The sequence below is a fragment of the Lethenteron reissneri genome, chromosome 58 (assembly GCF_015708825.2).
Source record: "Lethenteron reissneri isolate LAM-NWPU_2019-01 chromosome 58, ASM1570882v1, whole genome shotgun sequence".
Lineage (NCBI taxonomy): Eukaryota > Metazoa > Chordata > Hyperoartia > Petromyzontiformes > Petromyzontidae > Lethenteron > Lethenteron reissneri.
In genome coordinates this window covers 2,343,237-2,360,402 of record NC_083836.1, presented here as the reverse complement: position 1 = coordinate 2,360,402, position 17,166 = coordinate 2,343,237, and the positions used below count along the sequence as shown (strand labels likewise).

The 17,166-nt window shown below is 48.4% G+C and overlaps 2 protein-coding genes across 2 annotated transcripts in view; both read left to right on the top strand.

Moving 5' to 3' along the window:
- Window positions 1-10,869, top strand: part of LOC133357530 (beta-arrestin-1-like) — a 30,028-nt gene extending 19,159 nt beyond the window's left edge. The window contains exons 12-16 of the mRNA XM_061575501.1: window positions 450-590; window positions 1,675-1,758; window positions 3,648-3,671; window positions 4,974-5,033; window positions 8,547-10,869. Coding sequence (XP_061431485.1) covers window positions 450-590; window positions 1,675-1,758; window positions 3,648-3,671; window positions 4,974-5,033; window positions 8,547-8,640 — 403 coding nt within the window. The 3' untranslated portion in view covers window positions 8,641-10,869. The remainder of the gene's footprint in view (window positions 1-449; window positions 591-1,674; window positions 1,759-3,647; window positions 3,672-4,973; window positions 5,034-8,546) is intronic.
- Window positions 10,870-12,590: 1,721 nt separating this feature from the next.
- The window catches only part of LOC133357503 (acetylcholine receptor subunit gamma-like), a 23,326-nt gene continuing 18,750 nt past the window's right edge, over window positions 12,591-17,166 (top strand). Inside the window, exon 1 of the mRNA XM_061575467.1 lies at window positions 12,591-12,770. Coding sequence (XP_061431451.1) covers window positions 12,719-12,770 — 52 coding nt within the window. The 5' untranslated portion in view covers window positions 12,591-12,718. The remainder of the gene's footprint in view (window positions 12,771-17,166) is intronic.

Sequence of the window (17,166 nt, the reverse complement as noted above, 5' to 3'; positions counted from 1 at the left end):
AATCACGACGTTTCGGAGGCAACACAAGCTTCCGTCTTCAGGTGGAACAGTCACAGCACGATAGCTGTATCAAGTGAGAGAAATTCCAAGAAAACAGTATTTGTATATATACTGGTTGAGGGATGAGGAGCCAAGATAGGCCCTGAATATTATTTTTGTGAGGTTCGGTTCGGCTGAAGCACGCTGTTAGGAATGAGCCTTCGTTGCGTAAACTAGGCTTCCAATCTAGAAAGAATCAGGATATTTGTTCATGCCACCGAAATCCAATGAGCTGTAAAGCTCACCACCACCGGCGGCGGATTCCAGATGTCCAATATCATTGATCTGTCGCTGTGTCGATTGGTCAGAACGTTAAGCAGTGGCCTCGAAAACCATCCCTTCATTACGAATGTCAACATCGAATTGCGACGTCATTGAATCCCCCCGTCCCCTCCTCCCTGGCGCGGCAGGGACACGGTGGGGCCGGCTAGCACCTACTCCAAGGTGTACAGCATCGTGCCCACGATGGGCGTGAACGTTCGAGAGAAGAGAGGAGTGGCGCTTGATGGGAAACTGAAACACGAGGACACCAACCTCGCCTCCACCACCATGTGAGCGGCCCATACCAACATCAACACCACCACCACACCCCCACCACCTCACCACCCAACCCCCACCACCACCAGCATCCCACCATCACCACATTACCACCACAACCACCAACCACCACCCTACCACCCCACCCCACCACCCCACCACCACCCCATTACCACCACCACCACCACCACCCAACCCCTACCACCAACAACCACCACACTACCACCATCACCACCAATACCACCCCACCACCACCACCTCACCACCACACCACCCCCACCACCACCACCCCACCACCACCACCCCACCACCACCACCACCACCCCACCACCACCACCACCACCCCACCACCACCACCACCACTCCATTACCACCACCACCACCACCCAACCCCCACCACCACCAACCACCACCCTACCACCATCACCACCAATACCACCCCACCACCACCACCACCTCACCACCACACCACCCCCACCACCACCCCACCACCCCCACCACCACCCCACCACCACCCCACCACCACACCACCGAACGAAGTTCAACATGCACACAAAGATAAAGATTCCCCCGTATAGCCTGTAACAGACTGTAGGGGCAAGTGCTGTTAGCGAGCACCCATGAAGGCGTATTATCCGTTCAGTGTATTATCCGTTTTTTCCCCATTAAAAACGATAGTCCCATTTAAGTGTTAAAAAAGTAAGCATCCTGTATATATTCGTTGTATTCTTTGGTTCTTTCGGTAAAGTCACGTAGATAGAAAAAAAAAGTGAATAAAAATTAAAATAATTATTGCAGTCACGAAAGTTTTAAGGTCAAAATTCCCCCCGTATATGTAAGGGGCCTATTTAATTACCAATTGCTAAGTGGTGGCAGGCAATCATCTGACCCATAGGTGGCAGCCATCTCAAGCCAGAGGACGAGTTAATTTTTTTTCTTATTTCAGGAGCGACCTGGCCACAAACGATCGCTCACAGAGCGTGAATATTCCGTTTTGCTGAACACACAAAAGGCCGAGCACGCGTATGAATTGAACCCCCTTTCCCTCCTTCCCCCTCCTCCCCTCTAAACCTCTGGGGCTCGGGGTGCGTGGCCCAGGTTGGTGGAGGGCATGGACAAGGAGATGCTGGGCATGCTTGTCAGCTACCAGATCCGAGTGATGCTCACCGTGGGACGAGGAGGGTACGGCAGATGCAGCACCGACTCGGCACACGCGAGCGCTTTAACATCGCTGTGGAACCGGTTTTGTTGTTGTTGTTGCTGTATCAGAATCAGAATGTGTGTTTATTGCTGGGGGAATCCGATGAGCTATGAAGCTCCTTTTCTTATAGATTTCCAGTCGCAGCACGAGGTAAGAACGTTACCACAACGAACACGATCTTCTTGGTTCTTTCGGTAAAGTCGCGTAGAAGGGAAATAATAAAATAAAGGGAAATAATAATAATAAAATAAATTCCGATTTAAAGCTTTCGTGACTGCAGGGATTAATCTTCTTGGTTCTTTCGGTAAAGTCACGTGGAATGGAAATAATAAAATAATAAAAGTAAAACATAATAAAATAATTATCACGAGGTTTCGGCCACAACGCAAGCAGCCGTCCTCAGGTGAAGACCAGGTCTTACAAGGACAGACCTGGTCTTCACCTGAGGACGGCTGCTTGTGTTGTGGCCGAAACGTTGTTGTGGCCGAAACGTCGTGAGAATTATTTGATTATGTTTAATTTGTATTATTTTATTATTTCCCTTCTACGTGACTTTACCGAAAGAGCCAAGAAGAAGAATAAAATAATTAAATAATAAAACAAGGCATTGAAAAATAAAATAATATAATAATATAATAAAATAATAATCTAAAATGTATTATGTTTTATTCTTATTATTTTATTATTTCCCTTCTACGTGACTTTACCGAAAGAACCAAGAAGATGAATCCCTGCAGTCACAAAAACTTTAAATCGAAAAATCTTCGCGCAGTACCAGCACGTCACACGAGGGGGCAGCCCCTGGCGTCACGTGTTCTTCAAATCGCAACTTGCCACATCGATCTTGATTTGAAGCTTTCGTGACTGCAGGAATCCATATTCTCTGGTTCTTTCGGTAAAGTCACGTAGGTAAAAAATAAATCACGACACCATTGGAACCTCCTTTGCCAGTATCAAAATATGATAGTTGTTTTTTTACCCTTTTATCTGGCAACAAAACTGACACCTTTTTTACAAGGAGTCATGTTTGCATTGACCACAATACCTGCGGTCGGAATGCAAACAAAAAACACAACTCTGATAATGTATGCACTGTCCTTGTTGCCAGATAAAAGGGTAAAAAAAACAACTATCAATAATCACGACGTTTCGGGCGCAACACAAGCGTCCATCATCAGGTGGGTAAGCATGGTCTGCTGCTGAGGCAGACTGTTTAAAAAGGTTTGAAATGGGTGTAGCCCAAGGGACTCACGCCGTCTCGTATTCCACCAACGGTGCCTCTTTAAATATTGAGTTTGGTCTTTTTTAAAATCCTTTATATTAAGTTCGCTTGCTTGCTTAGGACCGTGCAAATCTTTCGGTCGTTTTTTAACCCACTTCCCGTGATCCAATCGAGCTGACATTTTGCACACAGACTCGTTGTGCGTGACAATTAATGTTCGTGGAATTTTTTTTCCAAAATTTTACACTTTTTAGGACAAAAATATTATATTTAATTACCAATTGCTTAATGGTGCAATGCAATCATCTGACCCATAGGTGGCAGCCATCTCAAGCCAGAGGACGAGAGGACTCTAGCCGCCACGCATATAAAGGATTTATAGTGAAAAACTTTGGTTTTACGGGTTATACTTAGTCCCCCGTTGCTTTTACCGCAATTCGGAATAAATGTCTCTCCACTTGCTATTTTGGTTTGCCGATCCCTGCCCCAGAGAACACCACAACTGCTGCAGTACAAATTAGCCGGCGGGTCGTTCGCTGTGAGAGGCTTCGCCAGCATGCGCTCACTGTTGTCGTGTTTAGCGTCGTGTGTGCTATTTGCCGCATTTTGATTTTAAATGTGATTTGCTTTTTTTTGTTTCTTGCGCAGAATCTTGGGAGACCTGGCTGCCAGGTAAGGGCTAAAGCCACTTCCTGATTCGTCATTTCACCGATCGCCCCCTGTTTTATTTTTTTAAATAATAATTTTATACGTATTTTAAAAGAAAATGTTTGCTTTTCGATTTAAAGCTTTCGTGACTGCAGGGATTCATCTTCTTGGTTCTTTCGGTAAAGTCACGTAGAAGGGAAATTAATAATAAAAAATAAAACATAATTAAATAATTCTCACGACGTTTCGGCCACAACGCAAGCAGCCGTCCTCAGGTGAAGAACAGGTCTGTCGGAAAGACAGCGTCATTCAGAATTATTTTATAATGTTTTATTATTTTATTATTTCCCTTCTACGTGACTTTACCGAAAGAACCAAGAAGATGAAAAGGTTTGCTGGCGGGCGCGCAAAGTGCGCGGTGGTGACGTCACCGCGCAACACGTGCGTGATGACGTCACCCGCATCCCACAACGTTGGAGGCTGGGTTCGTGCGTGCCGATGATGTCACGCCTACCCCCCCTCCACCCCCCTCCACCCACCCTCCATCCAGCAGCGGATCGATCATCGGCCATAATTGATCCACTGCTGGATGACGGCCTCCCCAAGCCGCCACCTGCAATGCTGTCAAAGTCTTGGGTACCAATAATGTTTTGTCATAACGAGGATGATCACTACGACATCTGCGATGAAGTGATTCATAGCCCCTCGGATTCCCCCTGTCGAAACAAACATTCTGATTCTGATTCTGTCAAGCGATGAGTTCTTAGCGTCCTATCATACATTTATATATCACCAAGAGTTGATCTCATCACTCTCTTCTTGGTTCTTTCGGTAAAGTCACGTAGAAGGGAAGTAATAAAATAATTAAAAAAACGTAATAAAATAATTCTCACGACGTTTCGGCCACAACGCAAGCAGCCGTCTCCAGGTGAAAACCAGGTCTGTCGAGGCGACGCTGAAGATGGCTGCTTGCGTTGTGGCCGAAATGTCGTGAGAATTATTTTATTAGGTTTTTTTATTATTATTTTATTACTTCCCTTCTACGTGACTTTACCGAAAGAACCAAGAAGATGAATCCCTGCAGTCACGAAAGCTTTAAATCGAAACTCATCACTCTCCTTCCCACCTTTGGCTGCCACTCTGACATTAGCCTTCACCTCCATCCATCACGCTGCCCTGACAAAGCCCCACTCGCGTGTTTCTTCTCTTCTCTTTTTTCTAACGGTCCATATTGTCACTTTGGGTACGACGTACAAGAGAGATGCAAATCCATAGCACAGTGGGGAGGGGGTGGGGTTGATCATTGCCCGTGGCGTGTTTCTCCAGTGAGGTGTTTGTAGACCTGCCCTTCACACTTATGCATCCCAATCCAGTGGAAGGCAGTAAGTCACACGCTCGCACACACACACGCACGCACACATATGCACACACACACGCTCACGCACACACGCACACACGCTCACACACACACGCATACGCGCGCACACACACACGCACACACGCACACGCACACACGCTCACACACACACACGCTCGCACACACACACACGCTCGCACACACACACACGCACATACACACGCACGCATGCACGCACAACAACAACCGCCATTCGCCACTAAGTGGCGGTGACGTCACCACGACGCTTGTGCCAGGCCAAGTGCACATTGAGGCCACGTGAAGTGTCGAACGCCCGCTGGCATGAGGTCACGGGGCAGACCCAGGTGCCACGGGTCGACTGACTGAGATGACCGAGATGACTGGCTGATGCACCACCTGTGCCCCCTACTGTGCCAACTTGCTGTGCGAGCTAAACGCACGCACAAACACACACGCACACACACCCGCACACACGCACGCACTCACGCACACACACGCTCGCAAACACACGCACACACACGCACACACGCTCACACGCACACACGCTCACACACACACATGCTCACACACACACACGCTCACACACACACGCTCACACACACACACGCTCGCACACACATACGCATAGACACACACGCTCGCACACACACACGCATAGACACACACGCTCGCACACACACACGCACAGACACACAGACACACACACACACACGTACACGCAAAGATAAAGGTCCCGCCTCCCCCCATGTGTTCATACAAATTGTTGGTACAAGTCCTGTTAGCGAGCGCCTATTAAGGGTGGGCCGGCCAGCACCAAGCCTGGCCGCGTTTGTCTCCCCATTGCAGAAGTGTACGAACCGCGCCGAGTACTAATTGTTCAGGCTGAGATCGAACTTGGGAAGATCCTTACCGCCGATTCTTCCCGTGAGCTGGGATCGAACTCGGGACACGAACTCCGCACACGCGCAATGACAAAGCTCCCCCGTGTAGCCACACCGACTGTTGCGGGTCAAGTGCTGTTTGGGAGTCCCTATCGAGGCTTGAGCGGCACCCATATAGGCTGGCGTGACCAGCAGCACCCTCGGCAGCCTTTGTCTCCCCATTGTCAACATTTGTGTCCGGTCTGCATGCACGTTCTTATTCTCTGATGAGTGTCTCGTCGTTTGAGGAATCTCTGCTGATGTTCCACGAGTCTTCCTTAACGCTGCTATTCTCTGTATCTTTCTCTCTCTGTTGCAATCGGGAATCAAACATTACAGTAAAGTAAGTTGCCACAATGTCACAAGTATTATATATATAATTGTGTATCAATACATTACAATAATGGTTCACGATTACATTTGGTGGTTGTGCCCTTCTCATTGGGGTTAAGGCTGTCACCGAGGAGTTCCGTTTCATGCCCACAGTACACAGCAGTTGCACAATACGGGAGGGGGCGGGCGGGGGGGGGCTATGCTGCTACGTGTGATACCCAATTGAGTATTTATTTTCATTAGACCTCCTTTTCCAGTACCAAAATAAAATAATAGGGGTTTTCCCCTTTTTATGGCAACAAAACTGAAACCTTTTTACAAGGATTCATGTCTGCATTAACCACAATACTTGCAGTCAAAATGCAAACAAAAAACACACTCTGATAATATGATGCATTGTCCTTGAAACTGATTGGTCCACACCAAGGGGCGGCTTTTTTTTAGCCTCCACCCAATAATAGGACTTTTTAAAAAAATTTTAAATAGGGAAAAAGGGGAAAACCCCTTTTATTATGATGCGTATTCATTTACTTAGCAAATTCAGACCATGACACCGACGTACTTCAATGGCCTGCTCGTTTCGAGTGTAGTATTTCATTGCTGATGCAGCCGCAGTATTAACCGGGGCAGTGTTGAGTCTATAGACATTGTTGAGTCTGTGGACATTGTTGAGTCTGTGGGCAGTGTTGAGTCTGTGGGTAGTGTTGAGTCTATGGGCAGTGTTGAGTCTATGGGTAGTGTTGAGTCTATGGGCAGTGTTGAGTCTATGGGCAGTGTTGAGTCTATGGGCAGTGTTGAGTCTATGGGCAGTGTTGAGTCTATGGGCAGTGTTGAGTCTATGGGTAGTGTTGAGTCTATGGGTCTATGGGCATTGTTGAGTCTATGGGTAGTGTTGAGTCTATGGGCAGTGTTGAGTCTATGGGTAGTGTTGAGTCTATGGGCAGTGTTGAGTCTATGGGTAGTGTTGAGTCTATGGGCAGTGTTGAGTCTATGGGCAGTGTTGAGTCTATGGGGTAGTGTTGAGTCTATGGGCAGTGTTGAGTCTATGGGCAGTGTTGAGTCTATGGGCAGTGTTGAGTCTATGGGCAGTGTTGAGTCTATGGGTAGTGTTGAGTCTATGGGCAGTGTTGAGTCTATGGGTAGTGTTGAGTCTATGGGCAGTGTTGAGTCTATGGTAGTGTTGAGTCTATGGGCAGTGTTGAGTCTATGGGCAGTGTTAGGTCTATGGGTAGTGTTGGGTCTATGGGCAGTGTTGAGTATATGGGCAGTGTTGAGTCTATGGGTAGTGTTGAGTCTATGGGTAGTGTTGAGTCTATGGGCAGTGTTGAGTCTATGGGTAGTGTTGAGTCTATGGGCAGTGTTGAGTCTATGGGTAGTGTTGAGTCTATGGGCAGTGTTGGGTCTATGGGTAGTGTTGAGTCTATTGGCAGTGTTGAGTCTATGGGCAGTGTTGGGTCTATGGGGCAGTGTTGAGTCTATGGGCAGTGTTGAGTCTATGGATAGTGTTGAGTCTATGGGCAGTGTTGAGTCTATGGGTAGTGTTGAGTCTATGGGCAGTGTTGGGTCTATGGGCAGTGTTGAGTCTATGGGCAGTGTTGAGTCTATGGGTAGTGTTGAGTCTATGGATAGTTTCGATTTAAAGCTTTCGTGACTGCAGGGATTCATCTTCTTGGTTCTTTCGGTAAAGTCACGTAGAAGGGAAGTAATAAAATAATAAATAATATTATGTTTTATTTTTATTATTTTATTACTTCCCTTCTATGGATAGTGTTGAGTCTATGGGTAGTGTTGAGTCTATGGGTAGTGTTGAGTCTATGGGCAGTGTTGAGTCTATGGGTAGTGTTGAGTCTATGGGTAGTGTTGAGTCTATGGGTAGTGTTGAGTCTATGGGTAGTGTTGAGTCTATGGGCAGTGTTGAGTCTATGGGCAGTGTTGAGTCTATGGGCAGTCGTGCTGAGTCTATGGGTAGTGTTGAGTCTATAGGCAGTGTTGAGTCTATGGGCAGTGTTGAGTCTATGGGCAGTGTTGAGTCTATGGGCAGTGTTGAGTCTATGAGCAGTGTTGAGTCTCCCTCCCCCCACCCCACCACGTCTCTATTTGAAAACATCCAAATATAGGACCACAGAGCTTGGATGGATGCACGTCTTTGCCGTGGGACTGGCTGCCTTTTCCGCTCGCCTGTGTAATGCCCACGCTCCGCCACAATCACTCGCTCGCTCGCTCTCTCTGTGAAAGTAGTTAACAAACTCCCCCCCTTATCGATTACAGAGAAGGCGACATCATCATCGAGGATTTTGCTCGCAACACCTGCGACGGCAAGAAAGAGGTGGAGGATGAGGAGGCGGCCGAGGCCGAGGGGTGACGTCACACCCCCCCCCGTCACGTGACCCCCCCTCCACGTGCTTCGTCAGGACGGCGGTTGGGTTGCCCGTGTGTCGTCACAATCGAGCCAGCCGTCGATCATCATTATCTCTGGAGACAAGTCAGCGCAAAGCAATCACGCGTATTATTGTTGTTGTTGTCATGAATTAGGAAGCTTAGATTGTATTATTATTCCGCTGGTGTACTAGGGAAGCCAAGCTGTGTGTGGTAGAGGGCGATGTTACTGCTGCTGCTGTGACTGTGTGTGATGTCGCCATTGATTAGCTAGCAGGTCAAGCTTTCAGCATTGGGGGTGTTATTGGTCAAAATCACGCAGACGCTGTGTGGAGAACCCGGAGAAAACCCGTGCAGCAGAACAGGGGGGAGGTAGGGGAGGGAACGTACAGACTCCACACATGATGGGCGTCAGTCGGGAGTTGAACCCAGGCCCTTCTGGCTTTTCAATTTCCTCCTGCTACCACGGTTACCGCTGCCGTCAGCTGCTTTACGTATCGAGATGCACGCCCATGTTGAGGTGTGGGGCTGTAGCAGGCGGGTGGCCTCACCTCTGCCGTGTTCGTCCGTCAATCCTGCAGGTCACAGCTGGTCACTCACCTCGCAGACTCACTCACTCACACACAGACACTCACTCATCGGCTCACTCACTCAGCCACTATACTGCAAGTCACAATAACTCACAGAGTCACTCACACACGGACACTCACTCATCGGCTCTCTCACTCAGCCACCATACTGCAATTCACAATAACTCAGACTCACTCACTCACACACAGACACTCACTCATCGGCTCACTCACTCAGCCACCATACTGCAAGTCACAATAACTCACAGAGTCACTCACTCACACACGGACACTCACTCATCGGCTCACTCACTCAGCCACCATACTGCAAGTCACAATAACTCACAGAGTCACTCACTCACTCACACACGGACACTCACTCATCGGCTCACTCACTCAGCCACCATACTGCAAGTCACAATAACTCACAGAGTCACTCACTCACTCACACACGGACACTCACTCATCGGCTCACTCACTCAGCCACCAACCATACTGCAAGTCACAATAACTCACAGAGTCACTCACTCACCCACTCACCCCTTAGTTCTGCAACTGTGATTACCAAAACAAAAATGAAAGTACAGCATCGCACGTGGTATCATCCCAGTAACACGTGCTCCAACTCTCACTAAGACTGCGTCCCCGATGTCGCCGCTACGTGTGTGTGTGTTAGAGAGTCTTAGACCGCAGGGCGTGGACTCCCGCTGTAGCTACGTTACACTGTGGGTACAAATAAATGAATAAACACATTGTCCTGCGGAGGGAGCTGGTGGGAACGTTGGGTTGCTCGGTCAATGGCCAGGGTCAACGGCGGCGTGGTGTATTCCGCAAATATGGCCGACTGTGAGGGCGGGCACAAGCTGGCGTGAGTAGGTTAAACGTTGAGTTTTATAAGGGCACCACGGGGTGACCAGCCCCTCCCCTCCCCACCCAGCTCCTCCCCACCCAGCCCCTCCCCACCCTCCCCACCCTCCCCTCCCCACCCAGCCCCTCCCCACCCAGCCCCTCCCCACCATCCCCTCTCCACCCAGCCCCACCCTTCCCATTTTTGGATGCACGACGGACGGACGGACACAATAATCCCCTGTGGGCTGGTGGAACCAGGTGGTTCTTACCAGTAACAGTGGCGCTATAACAACTAATGATGTCGCTGTTAAGGGCTGGACTGTGGTCTGTGCAGTGGCTGATTTTTCTCAGGTACGTGCGCGTATTTCCCGATTTGTAACGCAGCGCTAACGTGGCGAAGGGCACGAGTTCGCGAGTGGCTGTTATTCGTATCGGCTGGGGTTTACTATCAATTACAGGGATTCCTCTAACTTACGAGAATTCGACTTACGAACTTTCAGAGATACGAACAAAGCTGGTCCGTATGTCCAGTTGCCTGTTCGGACCGAGAGCCGTAAGTGGTGGCATCCACATCTGAAGAACATTAAAAACCGGTGGCATCTACATCTCCAGGAGATTATGGAACTTTTTAAAGCCATTCCCCGTGTTTAGTGCACACCGTGTTGGAAATCGACAGAAGTAAAGTTGGACTTACGAACACATCGACTTACGGGCAGAACATCTTGAACCTAACTAGTTCACAAATAGAGGAGTCCCTATACTGCTTAATGCTTTGAATTAAAGATCAACCTGCTGAATATCTGTGCATGTCCGTATTTGTTTGTCTGCAATGAACCATGATTGGAACCGGTCCTGGGGCCTCTCGTAGATCGACTGAGCCTCAAATGAGGCTCAGTGTGTTCCGTTGCTGGTTAACACAACACATCTCATGAACCAATTAAGGTGACGTATTGTCACGTGGACATGTATAGTAGCAGCCAAATACTACAATCGCGTGATGTTGGTTCTAGGCGCGGAGGGAAAAAATTAACCCGTAAAAACAAAGTTTTTCACTATAAATCCTTTATATGCGTGGCATCGGTTTAATTTTATTATTCATTTCTGTTTTTCTTGAGTAAGAGTTTCATTTTTATCACATTGGTATTTTAAATTAAATATGAAAAAAAAATTCCCTAAAAAGTGGAAAATTTTGGGAAAAAAATTTCACAAAAATAAATTGTCACGCACAACGAGTCTATGTGCAAAATGTCAGCTTGATTGGATCACGGGAAATGGGTTAAACAACGACCGAAATATTTGCACGGTCGTAAGCGCGCAAGCAAGTGAACTTAATATAAAGGATTTAAAAACCGGAGGAGCCGGAGAAAAATCCGCTCGACCACGGCGAGAAGGCGCAAACTCCAAATATGCAACAGGCGTCAGTGTCGTGATCGATCCCACGACCTCCTGTAAACCAGGCGAGGTTGTTAACATCTCGCCACGGCGGGGAATGTTAGTAGTTCAAGTTCATTTATTAGGTATAGCCCTGTGAGCCATTCGGTTCTTGAATCGGGTGCAACCGCAACAAACAAAAAACAAAAACATGAAACAAGAAAACATCTTAAAGTGACTATGTGACTAAGTGCAAACTGAAAATCCAGGAAATGAACAAACAGACTGTGCCTCCATCCCACTGACCATCCCTCCACGTAAAATAAAATATATAAAAGTATTTATAAAGATCTCATAGAGCGTTATTGCGTCATTTCAGCAGCGTTGGTTCAATACGAGAAAAGCTCTGGATCGGTTTTGACATTCAGTGTCTCATCAGCAGTGTCAATAATTGCTTGGACCATCGGCTCAACACACGTAAACTGAACCGGTTTTGACAGTCAGTGACTCATCAGCAGTATCAAGAATTGCTTGGACCATCGGCTCAACACACGTAAACTGAACCGGTTTTGAAATTCAGTGTCTCAGCAGTGTCAATAATTGCTTGGACCATCGGCTCAACACACGTAAACTGAACCGGGTTTGACAGTCAGTGACTCATCAGCAGTATCAAGAATTGCTTGGACCATCGGCTCAACACACGTATACTGAACCGGTTTGCGACATTGCGGCGTCTCATCGGCAACCGGCTTGCCCGGCCATCGATGAAGCAAACTCCAAGACGTCCGTCTGGGTTATGGCAACAGCCGACTGATGTAAACCCCATTCACGCACAGGCCGCGTGTCCGTTATCACAGGAACAGCTGCGGCTGCCAACTAAAAGTGTTTGGGGCTGGAGTGGTGGTGGAGGGGGGGGGGGGCTGTGTGGTGGTGGGGGAGATGGCTAGGTGATGGTGGTGGAGGGAGGGGAGGGGGGCTGTGTGGTGGTGGGGGAGATGGCTGGGTAGTGGTGGTGGTGGTGGAGGGAGGGGAGGGAGAGCTATGTAGTGGTGGGGAGATGACTGGGTAGTGGTGGTGATGGTGGTGGAGGGAGGGGAGGGAGAGCTATGTGGTGGTGGGGGGAGATGGCTGGGTGGTGGTTGGTAGATCACACGTCACCCCTGCTGCGTTCGGGTGACGGTGTCTGTCAGTTCTAAATATACCCCGGGCGACACACGCAGAGAGACAGAGAGACAGAGAAGGCCCTCGCCTCTCGCGGTCGTGAAGACACAGGAAATGGAGCCTCTGTTGCTGATGATGATGATCTGGGCGATCGGACATCCCGCGGGTAACGAACTCCTCGCATCGACTCGGCTCGCGTCGTGATTCCACGGAGCGCGTCCGTCTTTAACCGGGCGTCGCGCACGACTCTTTCGCACCGTAACTTAGGCCAACCGTGTTAATCGGAGGCGAAATGTGTGTTGTGTGTGAGTTGTTATTGTTCTTGTTCTTGATAGTCTTCTTCTTGGTTCTTTCGGTGAAGTCACGTAGAATGGAAATAATAAAATAATAAAAATAAAACACAATAAAATAATTCTCACGACGTTATTATGTTTAATTTTTATTATTTTATTATTTCCATTCTACGTGACTTTACCGAAAGAACCAAGAAGACGAATCCCTGCAGTCACGAAAGCTTTAAATCGAAAATTCTTGATAGTCGTTGAACGATACCCGGCCCTGGGCCTCCCCTAGGTCGACTCAGCCTCAAATGAGTAACCTGGTGCGGTTGTGTATAGTAAACATCGCCACTTGGGAGACAAAGGCGGCCGGGTGTGGTGCTGGCCACCCACCGCCTCGCGTGCCGTGCCGGCCTTCGTAAGTGCTACTCGCTTAGCAGCACTTGCCCCAACAGTTTGTCAAGGCTACACGGGGACTCTTTGTCTTTGTTAATGAAAACTGCATTTTTTTTTTGGTCAAATGATTCACATGGAAGCGGGAGCTCATCTCCTGTTCACAGCCCTCAACCAGTGGTGGGAATTCCACATTCCTATGGCGGGGCGAGGCTATCCACAGGATAACCACTCTTTTGACTTCCCCACAAAGTAGTGCAGTGCTGTACTCACGTTAGGGAACTTGTTTTAACCATACTTCACCACGCTGGTCACCGCAGATTGTTCGAGAGGGAGAGCCGAGCGGGTTACGTAATCACTTGTTGCACGCATGTTAAGCCGTGGCCAGATATCGAACTCCGGTTTTCTCACCTCCACATTGAGACACGCGCATTGAGATGACCCAGATTATTTTGTGATGCTATAAATGTCCAAACGATGGGGTGGCTTTTTAAATCCTTTATATTAAGTTCGCTTGCTTGCTTGCGTGCTTGCTTGCTTACGACCGTGCAAATCTTTCGGTCGTTTTTTAGCCCACTTCCCGTGATCCAATCGAGTTGACATTTTTCACACAGTCTAGTTGTGCGAGACAATTAATGTTCGTGAAATTTTTTGTTCCAAAATTTTACACTGTTTAGGGAAAACAAATTAAATATTTAATTACCAATTGCCTAATGGTGGCAGACAATCATCTGGCCCATAGGTGGCAGCCATCTCAAGCCAGAGGACGAGTGAACTCTAGCCGCCACGCATATAAAGGATTTAGAGTGAAAAACTTTGTTTTTACGGGTTTACTTGTTACGGGTTCATTTCTTTGAGCGATCATTTGTGGCCGGGTCGCTTCTGCCAAAAATAAGTGAATACCTAGGTGGCCTTTGGCTTGGTAGGATGGGGTGGTTTTGTGTTGTATTTGTTTTGATTTAAAGCTTTCGTGACTGCAGGGATTCATATTCTTGGTTCTTTCGGTAAAGTCACGTAGAAGGGAAGCAATTAAATAATAAACAAATATTAAATATAAAACAATACAATTTTCTTGCTGTGGATTTCACAGCTGATGATGATTGCTTGTGTCGAAACGTCGTGATAATTTTATTGTTTTATATTTTTATTTTTTTATTGTTTCCCTTCTACGTGACTTTACCGAAAGAACCAAAAATAAGTTGTATTTGTATTTTTGGTGTTGGACGATTTGTTTACTGTTCTTGTACTTGGCACTACACATCGTGTTTGTGTTATCGTTTGTTGTTGCAACGTTCTTACCCCGTGCCCCCGACTGAGCAGCTGTGACAAAAGCGCTTCATAGCTCATCGGATTCCTTCCTGCAGTCTACATCATAAACATTCTGCCTCTGAACTCGGCGCTAATGAACTCGGCGGGACTGATCCGGTTCCAGTATGGTGAAGGCGCAGCACTGCAACGGCCTTCGTACGGCACTGCTGGGAGAAAGTCGTCTGAGCTATAGGAAGCCCTCGACAGCTCCCACCACCCCTCCCCAAACCCCATCCCCTCTCTCTCTCTCTCGTGCTTTTGGCCTACTCTTCCACGCTGGCGATACTTCTTCAAAGTGCCGGGAGTCATATTCTTAGGTTTTGTTCGGTAAAGTCACGTAGGTAAAACATTAAAATTAATAAAAGTAAAATAAAAAAAAAATCACGACGTTTCGGAGGCAACACAAGCTTCCGTCTTCAGGTGGAATCGTCACAGCCACGACAGCTGTATCAAGTAAATGATCAAGTAAATGATACAGCTGTCGTGGCTGTGACGGTTCCACCTGAAGACGGAAGCTTGTGTTGCCTCCGAAACGTCGTGATTTTTATTTTATTTTACTTTTATTAATTTTAATGTTTTTACCTACGTGACTTTACCGAAAAAAACCTAAGAATATAACTCCTTGCAGTCACGAAAGCTTCAAATCTAGAATTAGTGCCGGGAGTCACCCCCCCCCCTCCCTCTCCACGCAGTCCATTGTGGGTGGACGCAACTTGGACGATGAGGGGCGAGGGAGTGGCAGGTGTGAAGAGAGAAAACAAAACGTTGCGCCACTTGGTTTAGACTGCCGCACCCGGAGATCGCGCGCGTGCCCAGCCCCCTGGCGACCTGCTGCCTGTGCCCGAGATCGCAACTCCAGTTTGAGTCTCCGTCGCCCATTCATTTTCCCTCCTCCCGTACCCCCCCTTACCCCCTCCCCTATACCCTACTAACCCCCCTATACCGTGACCACTTCCCCATACCCCCTACCCTATCTCCTACTAATTCTCCTATACCGTGACCACCTCCCCTACCCCCTCTCCCCTATCCCCTACTAACCCCTGTACCGTGACCACTTCCCCTACCCCCTCCCATATCCCCTACTAATTCCCCTATACCGTGACCACCTCCCCTACCCCCTCTCCCCTATCCCCTACTAACCCCTGTACCGTGACCACTTCCCCTACCCCCTCCCCTATCCCCTACTAATTCCCCTATACCGTGACCACCCCCCGTACCCCCTCTCCCCTATCCCCTACTAACCCCCCTATACCGTGACCCCCTCCCCTACCCCCTCCCCTATCCCCTACTAACCCCCCTATACCGTGACCACCTCCCCTACCCCCTCCCCTATCCCCTACTAATTCCCCTATACCGTGACCACCCCCCCTACCCCCTCCCCTATACCCTACTAACCCCCCTATACCGTGACCACCCCCCCTACCCCCTCCCCTATCCCCTACTAATTCCCCTATACCGTGACCACCTCCCCTACCCCCTCCCCTATACCCTACTAACCCCCCTATACCGTGACCACCCCCCCTACCCCCTCCCCTATACCCTACTAACCCCCCTATACCGTGACCACCTTCCCTACCCCCTCCTCTATCTCCTACTAATTCCCCTATACCGTGACCACCCCCCCGACCCCCTCCCCTATCTCCTACTAATTCCCCTATACCGTGACCACCCCCCCGACCCCCTTCCCTATACCCTACTAATTCCCCTATACCGTGACTACCCGTTCCTTATCGCCTTTGCATGCCACTGCCATTTAGACAATTTTCATTGTGAAGCACCTGGCTCAACGTTGCGCTCTCTCTGTGTCTCTACACACACACAGTGTGTAAGATATGTCTCTCTGTGTCTCTATACACAGAGAGTAAGAGATGTCTCTCTCTGTGTCTCTATATACACACACAGTGTAAGAGATGTCTCTCTATGTCTCTACACACACACACAGTGTAAGAGATGTCTCTCTCTGTGTCTCTACACACACACAGAGTAAGAGATGCCTCTCTGTGTCTCTACACACACACAGTGTAAGAGATGCCTCTCTGTCTCTACACACACACAAAGTAAGAGATGTCTCTCTGTGTCTCTACACACACAGTGTGTAAGAGATGCCTCTCTGTGTCTCTACACACACACAGCGTGTGTAAGAGATGCCTCTCTGTGTCTCTACACACACACAGAGTAAGAGATGCCTCTCTCTGTCTCTACACACACACACAGTGTAAGAGATGTCTCTCTCTGTGTCTCTATACACACAGAGAGTAAGAGATGCCTCTCTGTGTCTCTACACACACACAGTGTAAGAGATGCCTCTCTGTCTCTACACACACACAAAGTAAGAGATGTCTCTCTGTGTCTCTACACACACAGTGTGTAAGAGATGCCTCTCTGTGTCTCTACACACACAGTGTGTAAGAGATGTCTCTCTGTGTCTCTACACACACAGTGTGTAAGAGATGCCTCTCTGTGTCTCTACACACACACAGAGTGTGTAAGAGATGCCTCTCTGTGTCTCTACACACACACAGAGTAAGAGATGCCTCTCTGTGTCTCTACACACACAGAGAGAGTAAGAGATGCCTCTCTGTG